We start from the raw sequence: 24,536 nt of genomic DNA, 5'->3' as shown, positions 1-24,536 counted from the left end.
GGTCATGACAAAAAGGTCATGACAAAAAGGGGCCTGAATGTGTATATTTAAACAACAATCAATTTGACACATTTTAAACATTATAATTAGAAGACACAAATCATATAATCTAAGAATTAAAAGTGTAATGTTTTAATTATATTCACACATTTATTCGTGAATTTAATGACATCCACTGATGGAATTAGGTTGAATGATCAAATGAAAATAGTTTTGTATATTGAAGATTAAATTAACTTAATTTAAAAATTAAAAAGATAAATTATAAATACACTTTTTGAAATTTTCTTAAAATATGATTTGTCCCTTATAGTTCTGGAAATTACATTCCGCCCCTTGAAATTTCTAATTTCATAATAAATAGACCATTTTATTAATAAGTCATCAAGTCAATTAATAATTTATAATGATGTCAGAAATTTATTTCAATTAATAATTCACATAATTTTATCATTATATAGGAGAGCAGTTGGAAATTTTATTTTTTAATTAGTTCTGTTAAATAAAGAATTCTGACAAATGAGTATTTGTATTTTTTCAAACCACAAGGGACAACCCGTATTTTAAAAAAACTCAAGGAGTATATTTGTAATTTACCCATATTAAAAATCAAAACCCAAAAATCACATATTTTTGAAAATTAAAAAAAAAATTAACTCTTATTTATTTGCTTGGTAGATAGCATTGTTAAATATCTGTTTGGTGCAAAATTTTAGTTGTTAATTAGAAAACTAAAGCCAAAAAATACTTATTCTCTAGTTTTTAGATAATTAATTTTTATTTTCCTTAGTTTATTGTTATTTCTATTGATAAGTTACAAGTAGAAATTGTACCAAATTGTTTTAGGTATACTCTTTAAAACAAAATTATAAGAGCATCTCCAATGATGTAACTAAAAATGGGATAAATTACACTTTGTCCCCCTAAAGCTTCACCCATTTTCCATTTTAGCCCTTTAAGTTTGATTTTTCTTAATTTGGCCCTTCATGTTTGCAATTCTTTCCACTTTGACACTTCATATTTGTAATCCTTTCCACTTTGGCTCTTTAAGTTTGATTTTTCCCACTTTGACCCTTCATGTTTGTAATCCTTCCCACTTTATTCCTAAACTAACTTCCATCCAAAAAACTAAGAGAATCTGCCACATCACTAACACTGATGCTCCATTTGTGATGTAAAAAATTCACTAAAGATGCAAAAAATAAAAAATAGAAAAAAAAAATTTGGAATTTTTTTAGTCTTTAGTGAATTTTTTTTCAAATTTATTTATAAACATTATTACATTATGGATGCATCTAGATTAGATGCACCTAAAAAATATAAAAACATAAAAAAGTTTATTAAAGATAAAAAAAAAACAAACAGTAAACTTTTTATTTTAGAATTGACAATACATGTGTTTGAGTCAGTATATTTTCATTTTTTTCTCCTTTAGTAAACTTTTTTATTTTTTTAGTTAAATTTTTATTTTGTATTTTTTTAGGTGCATCTAATCTAGATGCATCTATAATGTAATAATATTTATGAGAAAATTTGAAAAAAAGGTTCACTAAAAACTAAAAAAAAAATTCTAATTTTTTGTTTTCTATTATTCATTTTTTGCATCTTTAATTATTATTTTTCATCACACATAGAGCTGATGTATTAGTGATGTGATAGATTCTATTAGTTTTTTGGATGACAGTTAGTCTAAAAGTAAAATGGGAAGAATTGTAAACGTGAAGGGTCAAAGTGGAAAAAATCAAACTTAAAGAGGCAAAATGGGAAGGATTGCAAACATAAAGGGTCAGCGTAGGAAAAATCAAACTTAAAGGGCCAAAGTGGGAAATGAGTGAAACTTTAGGGGGGCAAAGTGTAATTTACCTCTAAAATGTGTTAAAGTGTTATAGGACAAGAAGTTATAAAAGTGGGATCCATTTGTGTGTTAAGTGTTTGTTAGTTTAGAGAGTGATGATGTGCTCTAATGATATAGTTAAGGCTCCGTTTGGTAAGTTCGGTTGAGTTAAAATAGTCAATAAGCCAATACACCCAATTACATACAACAATGCTAGATGGCCACAATTTTTGTGGCCACAATGGCTCAAAACTGCCAAAACGACGTCATTTTGGCATGTTTTGCACCCAAAACGGCGTCATTTTGACAATTTTGAGCCATTGTGGTCACAAAAATTGTGGCCCTCAAACATTTTCCAATTACATAATTCTTTTTACTTTTTTTGTACGTCTTTTCGTAAAAAGTCAAAAATCAACTAAAATAACCTATTATGAAACACCTCCTAAGTGTGTATTAAATTATGTGTTATGGAAGAGTGTGAAACTCACTAAAATATATAAATATTGGCCCAAGTCTATCTCTAGTTCAAAATCGTACTAGAGGGTGTTGTTGGGTACTATGAGCGCACATTGATAATCCAAACCGTTCAATATGTAGAGTTTATCAAGTACTTTAATCCTGCGAAAAATTCGAATATCGTTAGACACTTGATCAGATTAAATTTGTATCAACGGTAAGTCTAATTTTAAAAATAAATTGTTGACACAAATGTGTTCTGATCAAATGGCTATTGATATATGATAAACGTGATTTTTTACAATGATGTACTCGATGAACCCTACACATTGAATGGTTTGGATTATCAGTGTGTTTGGTTTGAGTTTTCTTAATTAAGTTTTTTAAAAATTGAGTTTTTTTATTTTCGTATGCTTTTGTTTTTAGTGAATATTTTTTAAATTTCAAACATTTTTTTAAATTTTTTAGATGCACCTTAGTTAGATGCATCTAAAAAGTAAAAAATTTGTGAAAAAATATTTTAAAAAATTAATAAATACATAAAAATACAAAAAATGTACGAAAAATGTACGTTTTTTTTGTATTTTTGGTATTTAGTGAATTTTTAAAAGATTTTTTTTACAATTTTTTTACTTTTTAGGTGTATTTATGTTAGGTGTGTCTAAAAAGTAAAAAAATTGCTTAAAATATTAAAAAAATTCAGTAAAAACAAAAAAATACGAAAAATAAGAAAGTGAAATTTTCTGAAAAGTATTTTTTGAAAAATGAAAACAAGCAAGCTCATGTGACCTCTTTGGTGGACCGATGGAAACCCAACAACATGCTCTTGTTGAAAAACCCAACTTGAAAAGCTGATCCCATAAATATATATATATAGAGGTTCTTTGGGATTTGCTTATTTAATGTACTTTTTCATTTTTTTATAAAAAGACATGCAGAAAATATAGAAATTATGTGACTCAAATAAATATATTTATTTAGATCATTCCCAAACAATTCCCTATATTTATAAGATGTGAAGTGAAAAAGAAAGGAAAAGAAGAATAATGATTTGCCTCGTTTAGGAGTGTAAAATTGGCCCGCGGCCCGTGGGTGGCCCAAAACCTACCCATGGCCCGGGGCGAGGCGGGCCCAAGCCCAACCCAAGGCCTTAGGCCAGGGCCTATGCAATCGTTTTGAAGCCTGACCCGACCCATGGGCCTGGCCCGTGGGCCCGCCCATCGGGCCGGTCGAGGCCCAGTGTTATTTTTAATAAAAAATAATAAATTTTTTGTGAAAAAAATATAAATTATTGAAAAATTTTTTAGGCCCGCCCAAAGCCCAAGCCTAGGCCCACTGGCCCGACCAAAGCCCGAATATCCATGGACCTGGGCTTGGGCCTAAGTTTTTGGACCTACGACCCGGTCCGGTCCAATCCAATTTTTGATGAGAGCCCGCAAGGCCCGATATGGCTCGAGCCCGTATGGACCGGACAAAAATTACACCCCTAGCCTCGTCCCATCCATTCATTCCATCACACTCATGTTCACATTCTCTCTCTCCACCCATCTCTCTCGCTCTCTTTTCTCTTTGTACTAACTGGCTTGTTACTGCAATGAGCTTATTAGCAAACCTACTAACAACATAATTAAATGTATCTAGTGGAGCAGAATACAAAAGTACAAGTTTGCTAATTGTTATTGCCCGACATTACCAATGGGTTTAACAAATACATTAGAGATGTTATATGCGGTTCAGATACAGTGGACCAAGCAGTCCCTCATTCTCCGCTTGAGTTTTTTGTAGGGGCTAAATTACACTCGATACTTTTGATATAGTTACGTCAATTTCTTTCAATATTTTAATTCACATGATACTATAGTTTTTTTTTTGGATAAATTATACTTATCCTCCTAAGATTTTTGACAAATATAGGGACCTCCTCTGTGGTTTAAATAATTACAGAAATCTCCCTTACTTAAACTGACAATATCAAAATTTCCTCATTTTTTGACTGTCGTTCACACTACTAATAGAAGTAGTTAATGTCATTAAAGATAAATACTGAAATGCCCGTAATGTCTTGAAACACTCCATGAATTGGGTTACCAATCTTTACAATCCACAGTTCTAAAACCTCAAGAATCAAAGAATACACCAATTTTCTTAAACCCCTCCCCCCCCCCCCCAAAAAAAAAATAAATAAATAAAATCTATTTGATCAGAGAGATCTTCAAATGTGTATAAATCCATCAATTCACATATGCATAAATAATAAAATTCAAAACTTAAATTATGCAGCGAGATCTACCTTCTATATTAGAACCTAAAATCACTCAAAGCCATCTTTAATTCAATTCCTCAACTAGGTAGCTCCAAAAACAACACAGATTAAACTTAATTTACTGTACATATACATCCAAATCCCCAGTATTCTAATAGATAATACCAACTGTATTACTATTTTTTTATTTATTTATCAGAATACTAGCTGTATTACTTACATTCAAAGATATTGCATATAACTTGCAAAAACATTTACTAAAATTTTCAATAGCATTTGTTGTAAGACATGTAAACTAACTCAAATTATAGATACCTATTTTAGGTGTCGTTTAGGAAGAGCTCATTTGGACTCTTTTGACTCTTTGAGCCACAAAAGACAGAATAGGCTATTTGAGCCATAACAGACAAAACATCACATTCAAGCCATAATCATTACACTTTTCTTTCACAAAAAAAATCAAAAAAATCAAAAAGTCAAAAAGTCTTTCTCAAACCAAACTTTTGAGCCCAGACTCAAATAGTCAAAAAGCCAACCCACTTGTAGAGAGAGAGAGAGAGAGAGAGAGAGCCTGAAAAGCTGGGAATTACAAGAAAGCTACTTTAATGTGGGTTGAATACACCAGTGCTGCGGCTTTAACTCTTCTTCTACCTCCATCGCCCATTGATGGGTCTTCTATAAAAATCATTGATGGATCTTTGTGCCATGGTTGTAAAAGAGAGCAAGAGGCGCCTGTCATCGACGGGTCTTGCAATGGTTTAGACAAAATGGGTTATTGTGACAAGGGATCATCAGATCTACATTTCCCTCTTCCCTCTTTGTCTTTCATCTCGTTATGTTATTATGAGAATGCTCGTATGGACATGAGGAAGGCAAAGGGAGAAGAGAGCATTGTCGCGAGGGAGGGAGGGAAAGAGAGAAGAGACAGAGTGGAGGGTTTGATTTCACCGTTGGGAGAGAGAGAGAGAGAAGGTTGTTGGCGGTGAGGAAGAGAAAGCCGGAGGACACCTCTAAGATTGATATTGCCGTGGGTCTAGTGAATTTGCCTTTGACAGTTGGAGGTGGTGAAGTTGAAGGTTGGTGGCAATGGAGAATTTGAGGAGGATGACGGAGTAGATAGAAATTAGGTGTAGTGGAGTGGAAACACGGAAATAAAGGAGATGAAGACACTTCCCATATTATAACTCACTTCATCTTTCATAAAAAAGTTTCTTATATTATAACTTACTTCCTTTCTCATAAAAAAGTTGCTTATAAACTGTTTATAAGTAGCTTTTCACTAAAAAGTTAATTATAACTATCTTTCCAAAATAGCCCGAAGATAAGGTAAGTAATTATCAAATAGAATGAGGTGCACAATAAGATTGTATGAAGAAGTGAACAAATAGTCATTTCATCTTTTCGCACTTAAATGAAGGGACAATATGGTTATTTTGTATAGAAAAATAATGTCGTTTGTGCTAAATTGACAGAATTTTGATATTATCAATTAAAGTATGAGAGGTTTTTGTAATTATTAAAATCATAGGAGAGGTCCCTATATTTGTCAGAAACCTCAGAGGAGGTAAGTTAAATTTATACTATTTTTTTATTAACGATTCATGATTCGTATGGATAGAAAAAATGATATTATCATATGTTTGGGCGAATTACACTAACAGTCTCTATAGTTTGGGGCTTGTGTTATTTTGATCATTAACTTTTCAATTGTGACATATTTAATCCTGAATTTTGAATCTTGTTCTAAATAAGAACAATTGAAGATACCATTGCTTAATTTCAATGGCAAAATTGTCAATTTGACAAAATATAAACTAATTTGACAAAATAAATGTCAAAAAAATATTTTTTAAAATAATTTCTACCTACGAAAACTTTTCAATTGTGGCATATTTAACCCTAAATTTTGAATCTTGTTCCAAATAAGGACAATTGAAGATACCATTACTTAATTTCAATGGCAAAATTGTCAATTTGACAAAATATAAACTAATTTGACAAAAATAAATGTCAAAAAAATATTTTTAAAAATTATTTCTACCTACGAAAGATAAAATTATGTAAAATTGATAAGGTATCGTACGTTTTCAGTTTTCGGTTTATATTTACAAAAAATTTTAAAACTCAAATAAAAATTTGTTTGGTAAAATTTTTGATTTATAAATCAGTAGTCTCAGTTTATAAATTTGGCAAAAAAATGAAAATACAAAAAATATGTTTCCATTTTGAGTTTTGAGTTTTTTTTTTTTTTATCACCCGACACTAGCCACCACCCACAACCATTTTCCACCACCGTCTTCCACCACCACCACCCACTACTCACCCACCACCACCACCACTCGCCACCCACCTGTCACCACCATCCACCACCACCTGCCACCCACTCGCCACCACCACCACCACCCACCTGCCACCCACTCGCCACCACCACCCACCCCTCGCCACCACCACCACCACCCACCACCCGCTACTACAATCCACCGCCCGCCACCACCACCCGCCATCTATTTGCCACCATCACTCACCACCCACTTGTCACCACCAGCCACCTGCAACCCACCCGCCACCACCACCCACCACCACCACCACCCACTCGTTACCACCTACCACCCGCCATCGTCACCCACCCACCCACCACCACCACCGCCGCCACCTACCCGCCACCACCCACAACCACCCACCATCCGCCACCCACCTGCCACCACCACCCACCACCCATCACCACCACCACCCACTCGATACCACCCGTCACCGTCACCCACCCACCCACCATCACCACCCACCACCACCCGCCACCCACCTGCCACCACCACCCGCCACCACTACCCACTCGCTACCACCCACCACCAGCCACCGTCACCCACCCACCCACCGTCACCGCCCGCCACCTACCCGCCACCACCCAGCACCACCCGCCATCCGCTACCCACCTGCCACAATCACCACCACCCACTACCCGCCACCGTCACCCACCCACCGGCCACAACCACCCACCCACCAGCACCAGCTACCCACCATCCACCGTCACCACTTTGCAACACCGTCTTTCGCCACCACTTGCCACCACTTGCCATTTCTTACTCTTTTTTATATTTTTAAATTTTTTTAAACATTTTGTCAATTATCAAACGCGTTTGTAATTTATGTTTTTCTAAAAATAAACAAAAACCAGTTTATAAAATTTTTGTAAATATAAACTGAAAACGTAAACGTTACCAAACACACCCTAAATGTTTTAGACATTTTATTTATTTATTTTTTTACTAAATTAATTTTTATTATGTGTTTAGATGATGATTACGTAATGGATGGTTGTTAGGATTTTAATGTGTAATCGATATATTTAATATATGAAATATTTTTAATTTTAGATTTTTTGATTTAATGGATTGGTTTAATAATGATATCAAAGTTGTTGTCATATTTGACTTTTGAAAAAATATAAACTAATTTAATGAAAATGAAAACAAATAGCTATTATACGATCATTATCTAAACACATAATAAAAATTAATTTGATAAAAAAAATAAATGTGTATAAGATTTATCAATTTTACATAATTTTATCCTTAGTGGGTAGAAATAATTTTTAATTAAAAATATTTTTTTAACATTTATTTTTGTCAAATTAGTTTATATTTTATCAAATTGACGATTTTGCCATTGAAATTAAGCAATGGTATATTCAATTGTCCTTGTTTGGAATAAAATTCAAAATTCAAGGTCAAATGTGTTACTGTTGAAAAGTCAAAGACTAAAATGATACAAGTCCCAAACTATAGAGACCATTAGTATAATTTGCCCTATATTTTTTACTAAAATATGTATTTAATTTTATTAAAAAGAGAAGGTCAATATAATTATATCATATTTTGGAATGAATTGTATTTTTTGTTTTTTCAAATCTGTGAGTGTAATTTATTTATGGGTAAATTACATTTTGTATTCTTACACTTTATTCCAAATCTCACTATGGTCTCTGCACATAAAATCGTGATATCCTTTGCAATTTAGATCAAAATCCTACTTTAGTTCTATACAAGTTGAGAGGGTAATTTATGATCTGGAGTTGGGCCGAGATATCGACCGAGCAAGTTGAGGGCCCAACGGTGCATAGGTCCGAGACGATCGACTTTTTACCCAAAGTGGGCTGCCAGAATTTGGGCCGGGCAGAGTACGGGCTGAGTGTCACCCCGGACCGGACAGAAACTGCTCGGTAAGGCAGTGCTCGGTCGGACCAGGGTGCCCGGTCCGAGGATGGCCAAAGCCGGATTGACCGAGTGACCGGCGCCCAGGAAGGCATGGACAACCGAAGAAGTTGAGTGGCCGGTGCCCGGAAAGGCATGGTCAGCCGAGGAGACTGTATGGTCGGCAGGAAGGCCGATCGAAGTATCCGGGCTAGGCTCGGCCGGGATGCCGCTTAGCCCGGTCCTCCGTGTGTCTATCCGGTTAGGCGCATGAGGTATGAAGCATGGTATGACCGAGGAAGGGCAACTCGGCTGCCGAGCTCCAGCTGTGCTGACAGGCAGTTGAGAGCAGGTGATGAATGGCATGGTTTATGCTGACAGATGGGATAGCAGAGCCACGTGTCAGGAGATGACAGGGAGTGGATATGGGGCTCAGAAGGTATATAAGCATGTCTGCGCCCCCCATACGCGACACGAACATATCTGTAAGAAATCCTTACACTAAAACACTCTCTCCCTTCTCTCTATTCCCTCTAAGGTGTGTGCTAACTTGACCGTCGGAGGGTTTTTCCGGCCACACACCGCCGGGTAGCTCATCATTACTTGCTCGCAGGTGATCGGACATCGACGGAGCTCGGAAGAAAGGAATACGGGCACGCCGGAATATTTGCTCCCCGTACAATTGGCGCCGTCTGTGGGAAGTTCTCAGACAAAACCTTGTCTTCCAGGTTCATCTGATCGCCGTCCATGGCGAACAACGACGAGTTCCCGTTGTCCGCCATCGACGGAGCCACCCCGGAGTATACCCGGAGGAGAGAGGGACCTCCTGCCGTCCATCCAATGGCAGACTTGGGGACGCCTACTGGAGGACAGTCAGGAGACGCGCGGGATAAGCGCGGAAGGAGTCATGGGCGTTCACGGAGTCCGGACGGTCACCGGCGGAGAGACTCACACGCCAGGCGACTGGAGAGCAAGTTAAAGGACCAAGACGCTGTTATCAGGAGGATGGCGGCGGAGATGGAGGATCTTAAGCGGCATGTCAAAGGGAAAGGTGTAGCTGGAGTGGGAGACCACAGTGAGCGCACCCCGTCCCGCCGGTCAGGCGATCAGAGTCAGCGACGTACTCAGTCCATTTCCATCACCAGGAGTTACCAGGTTGGTGATTCCGACATGCATGCAGAAAAGTCTAGCGCGCAAGACAGTACCTACAAACCCTCACGTCCGGCGACGACGTCGAGGTACTCTTATTCTGCTCAGTCAGAGGACCTACGGGCAGTGTTAAGGGAGCGGGCTCGCCGGCGCGAAGCTCAAAGAATACCAGCTTTCCAGCGGCTCTCCTATGGGGTTCATGCCAGCGAGGAGGTCGGAATGCCTCCACCCCGCCAAGCAGTGCCAATATTTGAAGATACAGACCTGGCCAGGCTGAGTGCCACCCCATTTTCCCTGGAAATAGAAACAACACCGCTTCCGGCAGGCTTCCACCAGCCTAAGTTCACGCTTTACGACGGCAAAACCGATCCTTATATGCATGTGAGCCACTTCCGTCAGGTCATGGCCGGACATAGGCGAAATGACGGACTTATGTACCTAATCTTCCCGTCCAGTTTAGGTGAGCTGGGCTTAAAGTGGTTTGAGAGGTTGCCGGAAGGGAGCATACAACGGTGGCATCAGTTGGCCGAAGCGTTTGTTACGCGCTTCAAAACTAACACAAAAACGCCAAAGGAAGTCGATCACTTGCTGAGTGTCAAGATGGAACCGTGCGACACACTGAAGGCATACAATTCAAGGTATTGGGAGACCTTCAACGAGATCCTGGATTGCCCGGTCAACCTTGCAATCACGCAATATAAGCGTGGTCTCCCGGTCGGACATAGACTGCGGGACTCGCTTACCATGCACCAACCGACCTCCATGGGCCAGCTCATGCAGCGCATCAATGAGCACATCCGAGTAGAGGATGATGCGTCAGCTTCCACCGTGAAGGCCACTCCGGTCGGAACAGACAAGAAGACAGCAGGCAAAGTGCACGCAGTTGGGCAAGAGTCCAGCCGCTCAAATGACCGAGCAGAGGAGTCAGACCGAGGTTCAAATCGTAAAAACCGGGGTAGAGGACGTCGGAATGACCGGGATGACTACCCCCGTGATGACGTTGAGGACGCAAACAGGAGAATGAAGGCAAGGACTGGCATAACCACGGTCTTCAAGATTCCAATCTATCGCATACTTAGCGAAATCCGAGACGAGGAGTATGTCCGGTTTCCTGCTAAGTTGGGCGATGGACAAAAGGGGTACAATCCGCGGTATCGTTGTACGTTTCACCGGGAGAGGGGCCACCGGACTGAGGATTGTTTGCCTTTGCGACAACATTTGGAAGAATTGGTTGCGGCCGGGCATTTGGACCTTTACATTGATGGCGGCGTGAAACCAAATCAGGCTCCGGTCGATCCCAGGGGACAGGATGACCGAGATGCACCACCACAAGGAGTTATTAATGTCATCCACGACATCGTGGAACCGGAGCGCGTTTGCGAACTCCGGGGCATGATCAAGAAGGCAGAGCATATGAGGGAAGTTTTGTCTGTACAGCCTGCCATCAAAAGGGGGAAGACAGAGGAGAAAGATGTGATTAGTTTCACCTCAAGGGATTTAGAGCGTATCCAGACGCCGCACAACGATGCTCTTGTAGTAACATTACGCGTCAAAGAATTTGATGTTAGACGGATCTTGATCGATCAGGGAAGCTCGGTCGAGATCATGTATTATGATGCGTTCAAGCAGCTCAAACTCCGTGAGACAGACTTGGCTCCGGCCACTTCGCCACTGGTTGGATTTAACTCGCAGCCGGAGTGGCCATTGGGAAAGATTATCCTGCCGGTCAAAGCGGGATCCGTGGTCAAGCAAGTGGAGTTTTGGGTGCTACAAGTGCCATCAACGTACAACCTTATCCTTGGAAGAGGATGGCTTCACGCCATGCAAGCCGTAGCATCGACCTACCACCAGGTGATGAGATTCCCCTCGGCTATGGGGGCAATCGAGGAGATTTGGGGTGATCAGGTCATGTCCAAACAGTGCTTCGTGGCGGTCAACGGGAGCCGGGCTGCCAAAGGATTCGTTCAAATGATCGAGGGACCGGAGGACCGGAGTGTCTTGGATGATGTTGGCACCAAAGCAGAAGACAAGGCTGTTGAAGAATTGGTTGAGGTGCGGATTGATGCCGAGCAGCCGGACAGATTCTTCTTGCTCGGTTCAAGTCTCTCGGCCATGGAGAGAACCGAGATGATTGAGTTTTTGATGGCGAACATCGAAGTTTTTGCATGGTCGCCCTACGACATGCCTGGTCTTGACCCAAGCTTTATCTGCCATCACCTCAATGTCTTCCCTGGAGCAAAGCCAGTCATCCAGCGAACAAGGAGATCGGCGCTGCATCACGCCGAGGTAGTAGCAGAGGAGGTAAAGAACTTGCTTGAGGCACGAGCAATACAGGAAGTGCACTACCCTCGGTGGATTTCCAACACGGTAGTGGTGCCCAAGAAAAATGGAAAGTGGCGAGTTTGTGTCGACTACAAGACAGTCAACCGAGCTTGTCCGAAAGACAGCTTCCCTTTGCCGCGCATTGACCAGCTAGTGGATTTGACGGCTGGACACAATCGGCTCAGTTTCTTGGATGCGTACCGCGGCTATCACCAGATTGCCATGCATGGGCCTGACCAAGAGATCACCTCTTTCACGACTCCAAGGGGACTCTTCTGCTATCGAGTTATGCCCTTTGGTTTGAAAAACGCCGGGGCAACCTTTCAGAGGATGGTGACCAAAATGTTCGCTCCTTTGCTCGGTCGGACAATGGAGGCTTACATCGATGATATGGTGGTAAAGAGCCGACATGAGGCACACCATTTGTCCGACTTAGCCGAGATGTTCGCCATTCTGAAGAAGCACAAGCTGCGCTTGAACGCCTCGAAGTGTGCCTTTGACGTGGGATCCGGGAAATTTTTGGGATTCTTAGTCACGAACCGAGGCATCGAAGCAGACCCTACTCAGATCAGAGCCGTGCAAGAATTGAAACAACCCAGCTCGGCTAAGGATGTGCAGCATCTGGCCGGGATGGCCGCCGCGCTTAATCGATTTATAAGCCGGTTATCAGATCGCTGCCGCCCTTTCTTTCAAGCATTGAAGTCAAAGTTCTCATGGGATGACGAGTGTGACCGAGCTTTGGCCGAGCTCAAAGATTATTTGTCTTCTCCGCCGCTGTTGGTTACACCAGAGCCCGGTGAGGAACTCTACCTTTACCTTGCCGTCTCCCAGCACGCAGTAAGTGCGGTGTTAGTCCGGGCTGAAGGAATCAAGCACCTCCCAATTTTTTACGTAAGTAAGACCTTGCTGCCGGCTGAGACGAGGTACTTGCCGCTGGAAAAGCTTGCGTTGGCACTGATGATGGCTTCGAGGAAATTGGCACACTATTTTCACGCCCATACCATCGTCGTACTGACCGAGTTCCCCCTCAAGGCCTTGTTTGAGCGCGCAGATTTTTCAGGCCGAATTTTAAAATGGGCGGTCGAGTTGGGACAGTTCGATGTGAAGTTCCAGCCGCGCACCGCGATCAAAGCCCAAACCTTGGCCGATTTTGTTGCCGAGTTCTCACCTGGCACTCATCCGGTATGCCCGGTCGACATTGCCGAGGCAGATGATGAGACGCACACAATGCCAACCGAGGAACTACCAGCGGCAGAAGGTCGCGCCGCAAAGTTAGCGCGCACCATCGAAATTCCCTCAGTTTGCACGGTAATACCTCCCGGTGCTGCGATGACGGAGTTGTGTATCACCAACCCATCCACTCTGTCCGGTACCGCATCACCAAGGGGGGAAGGAATGGTTCCACACAGCTCAGAACTTGATGATTCGCCTACGGACTTGGGCATTCTGCACCAACTTGCTGAGTCCGGTGCAGAATCCTCAAGGGGGGGAGGAATGGTTCCAGGCAGCTCAGAACCTGCGGCCGGCTTCACACCGCAACCTGGTGATTCGCCTACGGACTTGGGCATTACGGACCAACTTGCTGAGTCCGGTGTCGAATCACCAAGGGGCACTGAATTTGAACCGGTCAACACCAAACTTGACACCGCACAGCCGAGCAGTTGTGATCCCATTGCCCTTCGCAACTCTCAGGACCCATCTGACTGCTGGAAGCTTTTTGTGGGGGACATGTGGAAGCTTTTTGTTGATGGAGCGTCCAACCGTCATGGTGCCGGCCTAGGTATCGTTCTTATATCCCCGGACGGCCTAACCATTGAGCATTCTATCACACTCGGCTTCCCGGCGTCTAACAACGAGGCTGAGTACGAGGCGCTTCTTGCTGGGCTCAAGAGCGCAATTCAAATGAAGGCTGCCAAGCTTCTGGTATATAGTGATTCCCAGCTTGTGGTTAACCAAGTTTCAGGGATTTATGAAGCAAAGGACGACAGGATGGCGAAGTACCAAGCTCTGGTCAGGGACCATATCAAGCAGTTTGAGGCAATCAGAGTCCAGCGGATTGGCCGGGAAGAAAACAGCCGGGCTGATGAACTCGCCGGCCTCGCTTCCATGGTAGATAGCACGTCTCCAAACCCCCTGTTGATTGACTTTCTTCCGCGGCCGAGCATTGAAAACGCCGGGCAGACGGATGTACTCTGCGCCGAGCTAGGTCCTTCATGGATGGACCCCTTGATTTTGTTCCTCAGAGACCGGACTCTTCCAACGGACAAGAAAGAAGCACACAAAATCCGGGTGAAGTCCGAGCGGTTTTGGCTCTCTCCATCAGGCGCGTTGTATAAGAAGTCCTTCACCGGTCCTTATCTCAAGTGCGTGCACCCGAACAGTGTGGAGGCCTTCTTGTTTGAAATTCATGAAGGCATTTGTGGCAGCCACATCGGGGGTAGGTCCTTGGCCTACCGAGCTATTTCACAGGGATACTGGTGGCCGTGCATGCAGGCCGACGCGCAAAAATATGTCCGCAAGTGCGAGAAATGCCAGAAATTCGCCCATCAGATCCAGCAGCCTGCCAGGGAACTTCTTCCCCTCACCAGTCCTTGGTCTTTCGCCATGTGGGGGCTAGATATAGTGGGACCATTGCCAACAGCACCGGGCAACCGGAAATTCTTCATCGCGGCCACAGATTACTTCACAAAGTGGGTTGAAGCTGAGCCCTTGGCAACCATCAAAGAGAAAGACGTGAAGCGATTTGTCTGGCAGAACGTTGTCACGCGGTTTGGCGTCCCCAAAATTTTGATCTCTGACAACGGCACCCAGTTTGACGGTCGCCTATTCAGAGGATTTTGTGAAGATCTGAAGATAGAATTCTACAACTCCACCCCGGCCTACCCGCAGTCCAATGGTCAAGCCAAAGCGTCGAACAAGACTATCCTGGATGGGTTGAAGAAACGGCTGGAAAAGGCCAAGGGCAAGTGGGCTGAGGAATTGCCCAGTGTACTTTGGGCATACCGAACAACCCCGCGACGTTCAACCGGGGAAACTCCATTTGCTTTGGCTTACGGCATGGAGGCGGTCATACCCTTGGAAGTTGAAATACCTACCCTCAGAACCGAGAGTTTTGAGCCCGAGCTAAATGCCGAGGCTATTGCCTTGGAGCTGGACCTAGCGGAAGAGCGCCGGGAGAAAGCCCTCATCCATGTGGCCGCCTACCAACAAGAGCTCTCCAAGAAGTATAACAAGACAGTGCACCCCAGACCGTTCAAAGTTGGGGATTGGGTTTTGAGGAAGATTATGGGCAACACCCTGGTGCCAGGAGAAGGCAAACTAGGGGCAAATTGGGAAGGACCCTACAAGATCACTGGTCTGGCTGGCAAGGGGGCTTACCACTTGGAGGATCTAGAGGGAAGAGCCATACCCCGGCCATGGAATGCGGCCAACTTGAAATTGTATTATTTTTAAGCTTTTTACTTTCCTCTTTTTGTAAAGCAATTTTTTGGCTTGCAAAGCAGAATGTAATTCTTTTTGTCAAATTATAGAAGTCATTTTGCATTAGCACTTGGATTATTATTTTTATGTTACGGACCGAGATGATGTACTCCGGTTGGAGAGTTGGTGTCTTGCCCAACTTTGGATTCCCAACCGAGATGATGTACTCCGGTTGGAAGAGTTGGTGTCTTGCCCAACTTTGGATTCCCAACCGAGATGATGTACTCCGGTTGGAAGAGTTGGTGTCTTGCCCAACTTTGGATTCCCAACCGAGATGATGTACTCCGGTTGGAAGAGTTGGTGTCTTGCCCAACTTTGGATTCCCAACCGAGATGGTGTACTCCGGTTGGAAGAGTTGGTGTTTTGTCCAACTTAGGATTCCCAACCGAGATGATGTACTCTGGTTGGAAGAGTTTGTGTCTTGCCCAACTTTGGATTCCCAACCGAGATGGTGTACTCCGGTTGGAAGAGTTGGTGTTTTGTCCAACTTAGGATTCCCAACCGAGATGTTGTACTCCGGTTGGAAGAGTTGGCGTTTTGTCCAACTTTGGATTCCCAACCGAGATGGTGTATTCCGGTTGGAAGTGTTGATTTGTTCAACTTTGTTACAGCCGAGATGGCTATTTCGGTTCATGAATTGGTCTTGTTCTACTGAAGTACTTAGACCGTGTTATGTATTCCGGTTCGATGAGTTATACCGAGATGTTTTCCTGAAGACAGAACTGATTACAACCGTGCATACACTTGCAAAAATTTGAATTTTCATTGATAAGAAATTCATTACAAAAAGTGGGAACCAAGCCCGGTTACATCAGCAGTGTTGAAAGCAAAAATACAAAAGAGAAGAAAATTAAACTAGAGGGGATAGATGAGTGAATTCGTCCTCGCCGGCTTCAAGGTCAACGGTTGGACCGGTATCTTGTTCACCGGGCTCCTCATTGCCGGGCTGCTCTTGCACTTCGGCCTCTTCTTCCTCAGAATCTGTCTCCCCGTCCCCATCTTCAAGTCCCTCCTCGGCCTCAGTCTGTAAAGCGCTGAAAACATCGTTGGCATATGGCACGAGATAGACCGGTAGTGAAGCTTTGGGAGGATTGGCAAAAACGTCGGTGTCAGAGCCCTGGCCGAGCTGTTCGCAAGCGGATTTCCAGCCAGCCTTGAAGTATATGTCTTGTGTTGCAAAGACTTGCTTCTGGTAATTCTTCTCGGCCTCGTTGAAACCCGCGTTGTTGGCAGCCCGGCAAGCCTTCCTCTTCTCCTTCTTCAGAGTGTCAACCTCGGCCTGGAGCTCGCTATGTTTTTTCTCGGCTGCATTCAGTTGACCGAGCAGCCTGTTATTATCATTGTTGGCCATCTCGAGAGAAGCTTTACCCCGGCCGAGCTCGGCTTGAAGGCTTTCAACCTGGCTGGCAGTGTCATTAGCTTTCTGCCTAAGCCGGTGGATGCGCTCCAAGACCAAATGTTGTTTCTGAATGGCCTGCACAAAGAAGCAAAGTACATCAGAAAGGGGACCGAGCAAGAAGGACCGAGCAAACACTTGTGAAATGTTAAAAAGAACGCCGACTTACCCTGGCCATGGACTTCACGGAAGATTTTACCAGCCGGGTGTCAGGGACGTGGTCACTGCCTACCACGTCGCCCGGTAGGAGAAATGCTTTGGAGAGATCGAAGGCGAGCAAGTGTTCTTTGTCAGCCTTGATCGAAGCAGTCGCCGGGATGTCCTGTCCCCGGTGCTTCAGCTGAGGACGCCAAGCGGGCACGGGAGCAGGAGTTTCAGCTGGATGTTCGGTTGTCAGCTCGGCGACGAGCTCGACGGAGGGATCTGCCCTTGGTCTTTTTCCAGCCCGGCGCGCTTCTCTGGCAGATTGCCCGGCAGCTGGAGCTGGAGAAGCAAGGGCTACCACGGCTGCACTCGATTGACCGGCAGCCGGGGAGCGGGTAGTTACGCTCGGTATCTCGGCTGAGGTCGCGGTTAGAAGGTTTTTGATCCGAGATCTTTTGGCCATTTCTTGCTCGTCGGTTAACCGGATTAATGGGACGTCTGGTAGGGTTGGATCTGGAGGTGGCGAAGGAGCTCTGAGGAAGTCGGTTACTCTACTCCGGCGCGGGGCAGAATACCGGTACGTCGGGGTATAGCCGAGTAAATCGTTGCAATCCCGGTGACGGTACCTTAGCACGGCCCGAATTGCTTCGACGTTGGGGAACTGGTAGTTGGCTTGCAAGGCTTGGATAGTTGCAAAAGAAACAGGGAAACCGATTAGTGAAACTAAAGAATTAAGTTCACCGAGCAAGTTTGAGTGGCTTACATGAAGAACCGAAGTCCTTGCTTATGCGCCAGCCCGGTACCTCGGCTGTTTCGTAATTGCCGGACACCTAGAAAAAATCATCGTCGTGCATATCTTTATCCGGGGTGCCGGTTACGATTTTTTCCTTGCCCGGTCTTATTTTCAAGTAGTAAGCTAGGCCGTCACCGGTGTGGCCCATTGTGTATTGCCTCAATATCTCGGCTAGGCCTAAGTTGGTGCCTAGCCGTTGGTTCAATTCGTGAACGCCGTTGATTATTCTATAAGTGTTGGTGGACACCTGTGTGGGTGCCAGCCCGGTGCGGCGGAGGAACTCGGTTATGAGAGGGTTGAGCGGGAAACGAAGACCCCCTTCAACGATGGATAGCACGGTGAAGGGGCACTCCTCCCTACCCCAAGGTGTGGTCTCCTCTTCTGCGAGCTGCAGGTGGACATCGGCCGGGACGCCGTACTCCTCCCTGAACGTAGCCAGCGCAGCCGGAGTATCCACTAGGAAGCGGAACTTCCCCATTTTTGGCCGGCTTAATGTATCCCGGCTGAGGGGTTTGGCTCTGGGTATTGGATGTTGCCCGGTCCTGAGAGCCTCAGGAATGACAGTGGTCCCCTTGGACTCTGCAGGAAAAGGATGGCAAGTGTTAGCGCGGTCGCGCGAAGGTGCTGGATTTAGCTCGGTCATTAAGTGTGCCAAACCACCTCGGTTGTCTATTCTATCTAAGGAGCCCGGTCGCCCAAGCGGACCAGATGTTAGCCCGGTTGAACGGCCAAGTCCTTTTTGTTATCTCGGTTTTCGCCTTGGTTGAAACAAACATGTTGTTATCCCGGTTTGGTCGGTTTTTTGGATCAAAAGAAGGCCCCAAGCCCGGTTCACCCCAGTTCTTCAGTGTTCTTCAGGAAGACGAAGAACACCAAGAACAGTTGGGGCGTTTGGGACGGATTCCATGGCCTTTGCCCTAAATGCTATGTTTTTATGCCCTAATGTGTGTAAAATGAAAGAAAATAGCAACTAGGGGGATCGAAAACCTTACCTTTGGAGGTTGGGGGCAGTTCTTCCAAGAATGAGAAATGGCAGTCGAGATAGAGGAGAGGGCTTGAGCTCTGGATCGTCAGGTAGTATAAAGGCAGTAGGAAAAAAATGGCTTGAGGAGGATGATGTATATGTAAGGGTGAAAGGCCGCCCAAATTCAAAAATCTGACAAGAACGGCGGGTTGGCTTCTCGATGACCAATGGGAGCTCGCCACGTGTCCCCATTTATGGCTACGTCAAGATTAAAGCGACGGGATGAAGAGACGAAGAGCCAGCCGAGCTACTTTCGACGAAAAGGCTTTAAGCCGAGGAACATGACCGGGGAAGGATAGCAGATTAGCTCGATGAAGGCTTGGCATCTTGACGACCAGATAAATGTTATCTCGGTCGAAGTGGGTAATCCCAGTCACGCTTCCGCGGACGGAATTAAGGGGCAATTGAGAGGGTAATTTATGATCTGGAGTTGGGCCGAGATATCGACCGAGCAAGTTGAGGGCCCAACGGTGCATAGGTCCGAGACGATCGACTTTTTACCCAAAGTGGGCTGCCAGAATTTGGGCCGGGCAGAGTACGGGCTGAGTGTCACCCCGGACCGGACAGAAACTGCTCGGTAAGGCAGTGCTCGGTCGGACCAGGGTGCCCGGTCCGAGGATGGCCAAAGCCGGATTCACCGAGTGACCGGCGCCCAGGAAGGCATGGACAACCGAAGAAGTTGAGTGGCCAGTGCCGGGAAAGGCATGGTCAGCCGAGGAGACTGTATGGTCGGCAGGAAGGCCGATCGAAGTATCCGGGCTAGGCTCGGCCGGGATGCCGCTAAGCCCGGTCCTCCGTGTGTCTATCCGGTTAGGCGCTTGAGGTATGAAGCATGGTATGACCGAGGAAGGGCAGCTCGGCTGCCGAGCTCCAGCTGTGCTGACAGGCAGTTGAGAGCAGGTGATGAATGACATGGTTTATGCTGACAGATGGGATAGCAGAGCCACGTGTCAGGAGATGACAGGGAGTGGATATGGGGCTCAGAAGGTATATAAGCATGTCTGCGCCCCCCATACGCGACACGAACATATCTGTAAGAAATCCTTACACTAAAACACTCTCTCCCTTCTCTCTATTCCCTCTAAGGTGTGTGCTAACTTGACCGTCGGAGGGTTTTTCCGGCCACACATCGCCGAGTAGCTCATCATTACTTGCTCGCAGGTGATCGGACATCGACGGAGCTCGGAAGAAAGGAATACGGGCACGCCGGAATATTTGCTCCCCGTACACAAGTGTTAATGTCATCCTTCTGTTACTCTATTGTTTAAATCTTTAACAGAATCCAAACATGTGACAAGAATGTGACTACAAAATGAGAGTGAAAGAGGAAAATCATTCCCATTTTCTACCAATACACACTTGGTCTAAAAAATTTACATCAAATTGTATCAGGTTAAAACAAACGCAAATTGTGAGTGATTAAGAAGATGAATTAAGATTTTGCATAAATTGAAATGACGATACTCTATTTTTCACAGTAACACAATTTTCTATTTATTTCTCTTCCTTTATCTTCAATTTCACTACTGTCTTTTTTTTTTTATATTTAATTTTATTTAAAAATTTATATTTTTTTTAGGAAACTTTTTTGATAAATCCATTTTCTAAGAGCTTTATTCCATCCAACCCATATTCTTTTTGACTATTCCATTAGGTCCAATTTGAGATAAGAAGACCAAAATACTCTTTTCATCTACTTATGTTCCATTTAGTTCACATTATTTTCTTATGTTTCAATAAGTCCTATGGGTGACATAATTACCAAAATACCCTTAATGTGAATGTTCACACCGTCAATATAAATGTTTATATCGTCAATGTGTAGGTGCCCGGCTCATGTCGATCCTTGTGGGTGCCGGGAAAAATTCGAGTCGGGCCGGGCCGGCCCAGAAACAAAAAAAATAGGCTCGACCCGGCCCGTTGATAATATAAATATTCACATTGACAAGTTAACATTCACGTTGATATGAGTGTAAAATTGGCCTGCGGCCCGTGGGCGGCCCGAAACCAGCCCGTCGCCCGGGGCGGGCCCGGGCCGGCCCGTTCACAATATGAATATTCACATTGACATATTAACATTAACATTAACATTAACATTAACATTAACATTGACAAGAGTATAAAATTGGCCCATGACCCGTGGGAACCCCGGGCCCGGGTCGGGGTGGGCCCGGCCCGGCCCGTTGACAATGTGAATATTCACATTGACATGTTAACATTCACATTGATAGGAGTGTAAAATTAGCCCGCGGCCTGTGGCCGGCCCGAAACCCGCCTGCGGCTCGTGGGCTGCCCTGGGCGGGCCCGGCCCGACCCGTTGATAATGCAAATATTCACATTGACATGTTAACATTCACATTGATAAGAGTATAAAATTAGCCCGCGCCCCGTGACTGCCCGAAACTAGCCCACGGCCCGTGGGCGACCGGGGGCGGGACCGACCCGGCCTGTTGACAATGTGAATATTCACATTGACATATTAACATTCACATTGATAAGAGTGTAAAATTGACTCGCGTCCCATGGGCGGCCTGGGGCAAGCCCGGTCCGGCCCGTTAACAATGTGAATATTTACATTGACATATTAACATTCACATTGATAGGAGTGTAAAATTGGCCCGTGGACGGCCGGAAGCCCGCCCGCTGCCCAGGGCGGGCCCGGCCCGGCTCGTTGATAATGTGAATATTCACATTGACATATTAACATTAACATTGATAAGAGTGTAAAATTAGCCTGTGACCTGTGGGTAGCCCGAAGCCCGGCCCCGAGCCGACGTGGGCCCGACCCGTTGACAACGTGAATATTCACATTGACATGTTAACATTCACATTGATAAGAGTGTAACATTAGCCCGTGCCACGTGGTTGCCCAAAACACACCCACGGCCCGTGGCGGTCTGAGGCGGGCCCGGCCCGGTCTGTTGACAATGTGAATATTCACATTGACATGTTAACATTCACATTGATAAGAGTGTAAAATTGACTCGCGTCCCATGGGCGGCCCGAAGCCCATGGGCGGCCCGGGATGGCCCGGGTTTGGGTCCGGGCTTACTCGGGCCGCGGGCGAGCTTCGGGCAGCGGACAAGTTTTACACTCCTATCAATGTTAACGTTAACATGTCAATGTGAATATTCACATTGTCACGGGTCGGGCCAAGCCCGCCTCGGGCTGCGATCGGGCTTCGGGCCGCCCACGGGCTGCGGGCCAATTTTACATTTCTATCAATGTGAATGTTAACATGTCAATGTGAATATTCACATTGTCAAGAGGTCGGGCCGGGCCCACCCCGGGTCACCCATGGGCCGTGGATGGGTTTCAGGCAGCCACGGGGCGCGGGCTAATTTTACATTCCTATCAATGTTTCACGGGTCGGGCCAAGCCCACCTCGGGCTGCGGTCAGGTTTCGGGCCGTCCACGGGCTGCGGGCCAATTTTATACTCTTATCAATGTGAATGTTAACATGTCAATGTGAATATTCACATTGTCAACGGGACGGGCCGGGCCCGCCCCGGGCAGCGGGCGGGCCTTTGGCCGTCCATGGGCCGCGGGCTAATTTTATACTCTTATCAATGTGAATGTTAACATGTCAATGTAAATATTCACATTGTCAACGGGCCGGACCGGGCCCGCCCCGGGCCGCCCATGGGTTGCGGGCGGGTTTCGCGCCACCACAGGACGGGGGCCAATTTTACACTCCTATTAATGTGAATGTTAACATGTCAACGTGAATATTCACATTGTCAACGGGCCGGGCCGGGCCGAGTCGGGCCCGCCCTGGGCTGCTGTCTAGTTTTATACACTTGTCAATGTGAATGTTAACATGTCAATGTGAACATTCACATTGTCAACAGGCCGGGCCGGGTCCGCCCACGGGCCGTTGTCGGGTATCAGGCAGCTACGAGGCGCGGGATAATTTTACACTCCTATCAATGTGAATGCTAACATGTCAATGTGAATATTCACATTGTCAACGGGCCGGGCTGGGCCCGCCCCGGGCTGCGGGCGGGCTTTTAGCCGCCCATGGGTCGCTGCCCAATTTTATACTCTTATCAATGTGAATGTTAACATGTCAATGTGAATATTCACATTGTCAACGGGTCGGACCGGGCCGCCCATGGGCCGCGGGCGGGTTTCGCGTCGCCACGGGACGGGGGCCAATTTTACACTCCTATTAATGTGAATTTTAACATGTCAATGTAAATATTCACATTGTCAACGGGCCGGGCCCGCCCTAGCTCGCGGACGGGTTTCGGGCCACCCACGGGCCAATTTACATTCCTATAAATGTGAATTTTAAAATATGAATGTTCGCATCATTAAATTGCTAATCGTTGAAAAAATATTTATAAGGGTATCAAAATTAAATATAAGGGCATTATGGAATAAAACATAAGTGTAAATCAAGAAAATGGACTTTATGGAATAAAACTATACATACATGAGACTAAGTTGGTTAAAAAATTCCTTCATGAACTTCTTAGGTTAAAACACTTTTAAATTGGACTTATCATTAAAAATCCATTTCTTTTATATTTGATGTAAAATACGAATGATTTTTTGACTATTACTCTCATTTGTAATTATATTCTTATTACATAACTGCATTTTAATTATATTCTTATTACATAACTGCATTTTATTAAAGAATTAAATAATAGAGTAAGAGAAGGGGACATTGGCACTTTATTAACTAAATAAAGTAGGAAGTAAAAATTAAATAAAAGTATCGACATTGGCCAAAGTAAGATTTGGCGTGAAGTGCAGGCCAAAGATTTGGGTAAAGTGCAGGATGGAAGGTGTAATTTACCTGTATTTATTTTGCGGCATTTGAATGAAGCGTCTAGGGTTAGGGCTTTTATTTCAGCAGCCGTCACTCCGACGTTGAAGCAGCAGCAGGAGGAGGAGGAGAAGAAGATGATAGAGGTGGTGTTGAACGACCGACTGGGGAAGAAGGTGAGGGTGAAGTGCAACGAAGACGACACCATCGGAGACCTCAAGAAGCTCGTGGCCGCTCAGACCGGCACTCGTGCTGACAAGATCAGGATCCAGAAATGGTACAACGTCTACAAGGACCACATCACTCTCAAGGACTACGAGATTCACGACGGCATGGGCCTCGAACTCTACTACAACTAGGTCTGCTATTTCTCTCCTTTCACTTTCTTTCTACTTGTTTTTAATTCGTGTTTGCTCAAACTGATTGTGGACTATCTCAACAAGAACGAAAGTAATACTGATTGATTGTTATTTTGACAATTGATGTGCATGATTATGTTTATGGGTTTCTGGTACAGTTAAAGGAACAACAATCCAGCACAACTATAGACTTATTGAGAAACTGAGGAGGACATTTACTTAGGCTCTGTTTGTTTGGCTGGAAATTCCACATTTTCTGCCGTTTGGTACAACGGAAAACAAAAGTAATACGGAAAACATTTTCTATGGTCAATGAAAAATAAGTCTATTTGAGTGAAATTTTTTTTTTCAC

General features: G+C 44.7%; 1 protein-coding gene across 1 annotated transcript; it reads left to right on the top strand.

Annotated features, from left to right (window-relative positions):
• Nucleotides 1-5,158: 5,158 nt before the first annotated feature.
• On the top strand, nt 5,159-24,184 carry LOC145789061 (uncharacterized). Its single transcript, XM_082885281.1, has 3 exons — nt 5,159-5,489; nt 5,609-5,629; nt 23,886-24,184. The coding sequence occupies exons 1-3, from the start codon at nt 5,159-5,161 to the stop codon at nt 24,182-24,184; spliced, it is 651 nt and encodes a 216-aa protein (XP_082741407.1).
• The last annotated feature ends 352 nt before the right edge of the window (nt 24,185-24,536 follow it).

This window comes from Camellia sinensis, chromosome 8, assembly GCF_055761805.1.
Source record: "Camellia sinensis isolate YWXY chromosome 8, ASM5576180v1, whole genome shotgun sequence".
Lineage (NCBI taxonomy): Eukaryota > Viridiplantae > Streptophyta > Magnoliopsida > Ericales > Theaceae > Camellia > Camellia sinensis.
This window is presented reverse-complemented; position numbering and strand designations above follow the sequence as displayed.

What these genes read in the sequence shown, in the direction of transcription:
- LOC145789061 (XM_082885281.1), top strand. Translation starts at nt 5,159, where the DNA reads ATGTGGGTTGAATACACCAGTGCTGCGGCTTTAACTCTTCTTCTACCT. An exon ending in GAGAAGAGACAGAGTGGAGG is followed by an intron (nt 5,490 to 5,608) that starts GTTTGATTTCAC and finishes TGCCTTTGACAG; the next exon opens with TTGGAGGTGGTGAAGTTGAA. An exon ending in TGGAGGTGGTGAAGTTGAAG is followed by an intron (nt 5,630 to 23,885) that starts GTTGGTGGCAAT and finishes ATTTGAATGAAG; the next exon opens with CGTCTAGGGTTAGGGCTTTT.